A 9,478-nucleotide genomic window follows, 5' to 3' on the forward strand; every position below is an offset into this window, starting at 1 on the left:
ATTAGTAGGTGACCTATGCAATGTACGAAAAATTATTTTTAAAATGAAAATTTAATTTTGGGTCTTAATACTACATGTGTAGAAAATTTTAACAATCGAAACCTAAATACAAATAAATTTGCTAATGATTGATAAAAATTTTTGTCACTGTATGTGTAATCCTATGTAGAAGGCTCATAAAAGCAATTTTTTTCAAAGGTATAAAAAAAAAATATGTATTCTCAACCTGAAATCAAATCCTTAATTTTTTTTATGAAAAAAATAAATAAAGACAACAGAAAATTCTATAATATAAAAATTATTACTTGGTTATCAGTGATTAATCATGTGACACAACATAATAACAGTAAATATTTTATTCAAGCCAAATTATTTTTGCATATATTTTTAGGTAGAGCTCATGATTGTGCATTATCAGAAATACTATAAATTCTAAATTTTTATATAAAAATTAATCAAGAAATATCAATAGGTGCCTTAAATATACACAATAATTTTCGTAAATTGTTATTATTTAATATAATACTGCACACTATTTATTATTTGACATTTGTCAATTTATTTTTCAAGGATTTGTACCATATGCACGTTATAACTACAGAAGAAAACTAACTGTTGACCCGTGCAATGCATTTTTTTTCAAAAAATATTTGATGATACAATGTGTGTTATAAAAGAATAAAATATCATTAACAGAATTAATATAAAAAAATGGCATTCAAAAGTTAAATTAATTATCAATGATTATAAAATAGAAGTCATAGCCTTAATTGATATATGCGCAAACCGTAATTGTATTCAAGAAGGTTTAATTCCTACTAAATATTATCATAAAACTAGTGAATAACTAAATTCTGCTAATGGAATTCAAATGTATATTAAGTACAAATTATCCAAAGTACATAAAATTAAAATTAAATTATGCTTTTAATTATTTATTTTAATAATATTAGCGCTATCATTATATAAAATTATTACTCCAATACTTATATATATGAATTTTAGTTAAATTATTTGTGTATTGTGATAATTTTAGTTCTATTGTATTATAAAAGTTTAATTATTATATAATAATTTTGTATGATATATATTAAATTATAAAATAATAAAATAAATATTCATTTAGATATTAAAAATAATAGTTAAATTAGAAGAAGAATTAAAAACATATAATTAAAAGTAATTCTAACTATTTAATTTTCTCTTTTATTCATTTGAAAAATAAAAAAATGTAGAAATAGAAATTATATAAAATTTATTAAAAAAATTAAATATAAATATGTTGTAGTTGAATTATCATATAATAATTTTATATGATATATATATATATATATTAAATTATAAGATTGTAAAATAAACACTCTTTATCAAATTAACATATCAACTATATAAAAGAAATTCATAATCAAGAAAGAATCACATAATAACATCTAAATCAAAAAAGAAAAAAAATAGTATAATTCAAATTGATATTGGGTATAGAGCGTCCATATAAAATTAAGTAAAATTAATATAATTTAAAATAGATTTGAGTTTGTATAGAACTTTATATGTAATTAAAAAAATACATATTCTCGTGGCTGTTCACCTAACAAAATATGGAGTCTTTCGAGTTCATCCTCTTCCCAAGCATGTAAGGGCCTTCTGAAATTGAAACTCCACCCGGCATGGCTTCTGAGTCTTGAGTCTTGACAGCTGGCCATTCAATGAGATATCATTTTCTATGCATAGTTGATGCAATATAGGGAACTTCAACTTAAGACATGAATCCCTCTCCAATTGTCAATCCAGAACAGGACCCTGTTACCATTTCCAATCTTAATTTCCACATTCTCAACATACAAACTGTGCAACCTTGGATTGGAAACTTTGACAGATACTTCAATTGATGGCAGTCATCTCCCTCATTTTGATCCTTACTTGTTGCAAATAACTTGCTTCCACAATGCATCATCCTCCAAAGCAAATCTCCACAACCATTTCATCAGCATACAATGATTTGCTAACCTGACATCTCTAATCTCAACTCCCCCTTGCTTCTTGTTCATTGTTATCTCTCTCTATATAACCAGATGTACTTTCCTTTTAGACTCAGAATTCCCTCACAAGAATGCTGCTTGTAGCCTGTCAATCTCTTTAGCAACACACTTAGGTAATCTAAATAGAGATATGTAGTAAGTAAGCAACGAGGCCAAAACAAATTTTATGAGAGTTACTCTACCAGCAAATGACAACATTTTCCTTTTCCAACCAGTTTTTCTTAAAATTGTCAATATCATGATTTATAAATTTTTACTGACCTATCTGATGATATATAAGCATTTGTCAATTCTAAATGAGGTCAACATTAATTTTAAAAATACGTATGATTGAGAGTGCATTGAGAATGCCTATATATAACAGAGAAATCTATAATACTAATTTACATACCATATGTAACATTTAATTACGCAATTTTTTTTTCTCTAGTTATTGTGTGAGTGATTTTCCGATCACACTGCCCAACTCAGTATTCAGCTGGAGAACACTAGCAGAATAGATGACACTTGGCTAACTTGTAACAGAAAGAGAAGACTCCGGCGGTGGTTCGTCCACCAAGGGGCACTCCGATGATCAAGTCAGTATATCTCTCAAAGATAATCAATAGTGCTAATCTCACTAGACAGAATATAAATTGCGTACCTTAGACCCATGGGGGTGCCTCTCTTTTATAGAAAACTCAATCCTAGTCCCAATAGGAGCCTAGCTTCAATGGACTCTTGCTTAGTGATTATCCTGGACTCTCCAAGAGATAAAGATAAACTCCCCAAGAGTGTTATCCTTATCTATGCTATAGTCCCTCCTCTTTCTAGGACTCTTATGCCTTATCCGCTTATCTCAGATTCCGATATCTTCGGAGATAACATCGGCCTTGTCGAGATCACCTCGGCGTCATGTCCTGGACACGTGGCACCTCGGCTGACACGTCAGCGCCACCTTTGCCACGTGTTGGGACTCATAAAATATATCCCCACAACTGCCCTCTAGGTTCTATTACCTCGGCATTCTGAGGTGATGGAACCTATATCAGTACCTCATGCTAATTCATCGGGTTAATCCGAGATCATCATCGTAGGCCGACATGTTTTCTTAAAGATCAAGAATTCTAAGTGCTCTTCCTTGTTTGTGAGCAGTCGTGCACAAATAACTCAGCTATTTCAGCCACACGTCTTCTTCTTACTAGATCGTACTCCGGACGTGCTTGTAGATCGTTTTTGTGCCTGTATGCGCCGCTTGACGGATTCGTTTTTCTAGAATAATTAATTTCCTTTTTGCTGCCGTTTCAAGTTTAATCAAAACTCTTTCTTTTCCCCCGTCTTTTCACTTTACTCTTTCGTGTCTGAAGCTCTTTCTTTCCCTTTCTTGCTTTACCCTTCGAAATCCTCCATTGCTCAAGCTTCCAAAGTTCTGCAGCCACTGGCGTTCGCTTTCTTCGACTAGGTTCGTGCTGATTCTCCGGTCTGCCATCATCGTCTGACCTCGGCAATATTTAACACCGGCTTCGTTCTTCCTTTGGTAATATACTATTCCTTCTTATTTCAGTTTCTTAATTTTTTCTTGAACTTGTTGCCATTACTACTTTGCTTAAACATTCGATCTTGTGAATCATTTATTTGAATGTGTTTTTTCCACGATTTTGCCCTTGCCCATATCTTGAACACACACACTGTTTCACCACTTCCCTGTATTTTTTCCACTGTTCTTGGCCCTATACTTCTTGTATTCTTTATGCTCTTGATAGACCATCTCTGTTCTTGATTCTGAAACTCCGTTCTTGTTTTCTGTTTTTTGTGTCTTTTCCAGATTCGTGCCTTCAGTCTTTGTTTCCATAGACTTAGGTTTGGGATTTGTCTGTAGAACCCACAATTTAGGGCAAAACTGAAACATCCCTTACAAATTTCTGCACCAGCTCAAACCTAGGTTTTTTGCCGAGGTCCCAATAATCCTTTTTGAAACATCTTATTTTTGAAATCCAATACCTTTAGTTATTCCGATATTATGGGTATGTGGAAACATCGGGTAGACACCCCCTCAAAGCTAGAATTTTTAGGCAAGAGTTTGAAATCCCAGCCGATGTCAATTTGAGGTTGGCTGGGGATAATGACTCCATCATGCCTACAGACAACTCCATGCCCTTCCCTGTGGTTGCTTTTATTGAGTGTGGACTTCGGTTTCCACTTGACCCTTTTTTTCATCAAATCCTTCACTTCTATAAGTTGAACCCAATGTAACTCGCCATCAATTCTTACCGAGTTATTACTGGTACCATAACTTTAGTCAAACAAGAGAATGCCAAGATTACGCTTGCCGATTTCTAGTACTATTATACCATGTGTCGCCTTAGAAAAGACACAAACTATGTCTTTTACCTCAAGCTGAGATCCACTGAATATAAAATCGTAGCCGACCTCTCAGACTCCAACAAGGGCGCTGGAGACGATTACTTCATCGTCTTGGGCAATTGGGAGTTTCAGCCAAACGATGACCTCCATCTTTATCCCTTAAGCCGAACAGTTCTTGGGGAAGGAGCTGGTAAGGGCCACCCTTCATAAGTTTTCTTATCTTCTTGCATAAAGTTTTCAATATTCTGTTCTAATGTCTGTGCTGTTCTATCTTTGCAGTTCTTCGTCAGCCTCCAAAAAACTTTCGCCAATCCTTCTTCCCCAGCAAGGATTTGAAGAAGCTACTGAACCTTCCGGTTCACAAACGGAAGGCGCCTTTGCTTCTCAACTTTATCCCAACTTATAAGTCAGCTCTGCCCAACGTCCCTAAGAGGAAGAAGAAAAGCCTTTCTCCACCTTCTGCTACAACTCCACAGACTGTGTCCACATCTCAGACAGATCAAGGGTCAACTTCCGATCTAGCTGATCAGCCATCAACCTTGGCTCCATACTTGATTCCAATATCACAACGCCACCGCCGAACAGTTTTTACTGCCGAGATAGGTCGCCCAAAACCAATTGCAAAAGATCTCTTGGCTAGCATCCCTTCTGATGTTGATGCACAACCAACACAAACCCTGCCTCCTCCAAAGCCAAAGCGAATCAAGAAGGCTCAACCAAAGGCTAAGGTAACTCAGACTGAATCTGTGGATACTTTGTCGATCTCCAAGTTGGCTAAGAGTGACAAATCTCAACCCTCTGCTGGGAAGAGGCGCTCTGAAGCCCAGCCATCAGAATCCCCAAAATCAGAAAAGCCGAGGTCATCTTCTGCGACCACCTCGGGGTCTAAAAAGAATGATGCCCCCTGGGCTCCAAAAATTACTCTGGAAGATAAGCCAGTCATGGCTAACGATAGTGCAGATGACATCAACATCGGCGTAGCCCTCAGTACTGCTCTGCTCCTCCCCGACGATCTTAATCGAAACGCCGAAATGAGCGAGTACGAAAACTACACTTTGATGCTTCAACGTTCTGTTCAAGTAAGTGTTTTTTCATCTGGCACCTTTTTCCTTTACTCTCATACTTAGAAATTTTCTAATAACTTCTGTTTTATTCAATTTCAGGCCATCCAGCATGCCCATTCTCTCTCAGTTCAATCTTTCGAAAATCGAGAGAAGTTGGCCGAGATGAAGAAGAAGTTCTCTACTCTTCAAAAAACCAACAAGAGTTTACAATCAAAGATGAAAAAGTTGGAGGACCAAGCCGAGGTTGCAATCAAAGCCCAAACTAACGCTGAAGAGAAGGCTGAATTTGCAGAAGCCATCAGAAACGTTTCTGAATCCCAAAGAAAAGAGGCTGAGGAGAAGATGGCCCAAGCCGAAAAAGAGCTTCAAGAAGCCTTGGCCACCAAAGAGGTTGAAATCAAAGATGCCGATGAGAAGGCATATGCTCAAGGTATGGCTGATGTCACGGAGGCTTATGAAATTCAAGTGAAGCAGGCATGCAACAAGGGTTTCACCCTTGGTTGGATGTCTCTTCTAAAGAAGCTTGAGGTCCCTGAGGACTCGCCACTTCGGAAAGCCGACGCCATTCCTCTTCCGTTCCCTCCAACTCCTTCACCAACTTAATCCGATGACAAATCTGAATCTGAAGACAAGACCCTGGTGAGAAAACCCAAGGAAGCAACTGGGGCCAAGTCTCCTCCTCAAAATGAGCAAGTCCTAGACTTGACTCAAGATGAGGAGGATGAGGAGGTTCGCAAAGAAGCTGCTCCTGAGAAAGTTTTATCCAATGTCTCCCTTGCCGACAAGAGTATTGATGAAACCTTGTAAGAAATTGATGCTGAGCTTGCGGCAGAAAAGGTGGCCGAGATGGCTTCTCAATAGCCTTCCGAGGTCCAAACCCAGCCTGTTGTTGATGCTGAGGAATCTTAATTTCAATGTCTTTTCTTTTGTACTTTCTTTTTCTTTGTTTTTGAAACAATGTAAGCCCTCCGTATGGCCGATGTGCCCTCTCTTTGTTGAATGCTAATACAACTTTCCTTCACTGAGTGCTTGTACCTTTGTCTTTTCTTTATTGCTTTTAAGTGATTCTATACTTAGAATATTCTGCATGTCTTTCACATACTCGTCCTTCTTTGTATAATTTTCTCGGGGTGACACACCACGGATAGCCAAACTTCTCGGTTTAACTTAGCTTGTAAACTTTTAACAAGTGTTGAACATCATACTGGTTTAACTCAACTTGTAAATTGCTACAAATTTCAACAAGCGTTTAAACAATAATCTGGGTTTAACTTTGGCTTGTAAATTGTTACGAATTTCAACAAGTGTTAAACAATGATCTCGGTTTAACTTCAACTTGTAAATTGTCCACAAATTTCAACAAGTGTTTAAACAATGATTTCTGTTTAACTTCAACTTGTAAATTGTCCACAAATTTCAACAAGTGTTAAACAATGATTTCGGTTTAACTTAACTTGTAAATTGTCCACAAATTTCAACAAGTGTTAAACAATGATTTCGGTTTAACTTCAACTTGTAAATTGTTCACAAATTTCAACAAGTGTTAAACAATGATTTCGGTTTAACTTAACTTGTAAATTCTCCACAAATTTCAACAAATGTTAAACAATGATTTCAGTTTAACTTCAACTTGTAAATTGTCTGCAAATTTCAACAAGTGTTAAACATCTTTGTCTTCTCTCTGTCCTCTAATGTGAACCTGAGTTCCACTTGGGTTCTCATTATTTATGCATTCCAGAAACAACATTATGAATCTTTATCAGTCACAAGTGTTGAGAATCTTGCTAAAATTTTATTTATGACGTCGGCAAAAAATAAGTCAAATCTCAATGATAGAAAAATTTCAGGTTACAAGTGTTCCAAGGTCTTGGCAACTCTTTGCCCTCATTATCTTCAAGTCGATATGCCCCATTGCCCAGCACCGAGATGATTCTGTAGGGTCCTTCCCAATTTAGGCCAAGTTTGCCCTCTCTGGGATCCTTCTTGTTGCCGACGACTTTTCTTAGGACGAGGTCACCAATCTAAAATTCTCTTGGATTAACCTTCTTGTTATAAGCTCTGGCAAGCTGTTGTTGGTATGCTGCGAACTGAATTGCAGCTTTCTCCCTTCGTTCTTCTAGAAGATCTAGATCTCGGGCTAAGAGTACATCATTAGTTCCATTCTCTACCCCCTGGGTTCTGATCCCAGGGATGCCGACCTCCAGTGGAATGACTGCTTCTGTGCCATAAGCCATGGCAAAGGGGGATTCCCCTGTTGATCTTCTCGGCGTAGTCCGATATGCCCAGAGTACATTGGTTAGTTCGTCTACCCACTTTCCTTTTGCTGCCTACAGCCTCTTTTTTATCCCATTCAAAATTACTTTGTTGGATGCTTCTGCTTGTCCATTGCTTTGTGGAAAGCTTGGGGTTGAAAAGTAGTTCTTGATCTTGAACTTTACACAGAAGTTCTTGATTAGTTTACTGTCAAATTGAGTTCCATTGTCTGTAACAATTGCTCTTGGAATCCCAAACCTGGTGATAATGTTTTTCCAAATGAAGTTCTTTACATCCACATCTCGGATCTTGGCAAGAGGTTTGGTTTCTATCCATTTTGTGAAGTAATCCGTTGCTACCAGTAAGTACTTTCTTTGTCCAGTTGCTTAGGGTAATTGCCCAATGAGATCCATGCCCCATTAGGCAAATGGCCAAGGACTGGATACAGGGTTCAAGTCAGCAGCTGGCTGGTGTATCAAAGGTGTAAACCTTTGGCATTGTTCACACTTCTTCACGTAGGCTTCTGCATCTTTTTGCATGTAAGGCCAGCAATACCCCTGGGTGATGGCCCTATGAGCGAGTGATCTGCCCCCGGTGTGGCTTCCACAAATTCCTTCATGAATTTCATATAAAAAATCTTCAACTTGTAAAGGATGTACGCACCTTAAAAGGGGTCCAGTAAAGGACCTTTTGTAGAGATGTCCTTCTACTGTCAGACTGAATCTTGCCAACTTCAATCTGATCTTGTGTGCCTTCTTGCGATCATCTGGCAACTTTCCTTCTTTTAGGAACGCAACAATTGCGTCCATCCAGCTTGGTCCCGTGTCTACGCACATTGCTTCATCCTCTGTGGTTACTGGTTCATTGCTCGGGCCCGATAGGTAGTCAATCATTATTGTCATTGCTTTTCCAAGTTGTACTGCACTAGCTAGGTTGGCCAACGCATCGGTGTGGTTGTTATCATCTCGGCTTACCTGAAGTAGTCGGCAGTTCTGAAACAAGGCTGACAATCTGATGACTTCCTTTGTGTAGGCCGACATTCGTTCATCTCGGGCTGCAAACTCGCCTGTTGTCTGGTTAACTATTAGTTGTGAATCACAAAAAACTATTACCTCATCTGTTTGCACTGTTACTGCCAACTTCAGTCCTGCAATGAGTGCTTCATACTCTGCTTCATTGTTTGAGGCCTTGAACCCCAAACGAATTGACTGTTCTAGTACCTACCCATCTGGGGATATCAATACTACTCCTGCCCCTGCTCCCTGTCGGTTTGAACTCCCAACAACGAACAGTCAAAAGGAGTCGCTGATGTAAATGCTGTAGGGTCAGAGTTTTTCTTCTTTCTTTTGTTCTTTCGCCTTTGCCTGGGCTTCTCCTTGCTTGTCTGGACATCGTTCATCCTGGCTCAACGGAGCCCGATGTTTGATAGATTCTGGTGTGAACTCAGCCACGAAGTCGGCCATAACCTGGCCTTTAATTGCTGTCCTTGGCCTGTACTCCAGGTCATACTGGCCTAGGGTGACTGCCCACCTGGCTATTCTTCCTGTCAGGTCTCCTTGTTGCAGTAAGGACTTCAAGGGGTGCTCTGTTAGCACCATAATTTTATAGGCCTGGAAGTAATGGTTCAACTTCTTTGAAGCCATTACTAAAGCTAGTGCCAATTTCTCTAAGGGTAGATACCTCGTTTCTGTATTGGCTAGGGTTTTACTTACATAGTAAATAGCCCTTTGCTCCCCCTTTTCTTCTCGGATTAGTACTGCACTTATCGCATGTTCCGAA

General features: G+C 38.1%; 1 protein-coding gene across 1 annotated transcript; it reads left to right on the plus strand.

The window, feature by feature from the left end:
- The first annotated feature begins 4,038 nt into the window (after positions 1 to 4,038).
- On the plus strand, positions 4,039 to 6,334 carry LOC145805698 (uncharacterized). Its single transcript, XM_082900879.1, has 3 exons — positions 4,039 to 4,042; positions 4,662 to 5,461; positions 5,546 to 6,334. Exons 1-3 carry the CDS (start codon positions 4,039 to 4,041, stop codon positions 6,047 to 6,049), a joined length of 1,308 nt encoding a protein of 435 aa, XP_082757005.1. The 3' UTR covers positions 6,050 to 6,334.
- The last annotated feature ends 3,144 nt before the right edge of the window (positions 6,335 to 9,478 follow it).

Source organism: Camellia sinensis, chromosome 13 (assembly GCF_055761805.1).
Source record: "Camellia sinensis isolate YWXY chromosome 13, ASM5576180v1, whole genome shotgun sequence".
Lineage (NCBI taxonomy): Eukaryota > Viridiplantae > Streptophyta > Magnoliopsida > Ericales > Theaceae > Camellia > Camellia sinensis.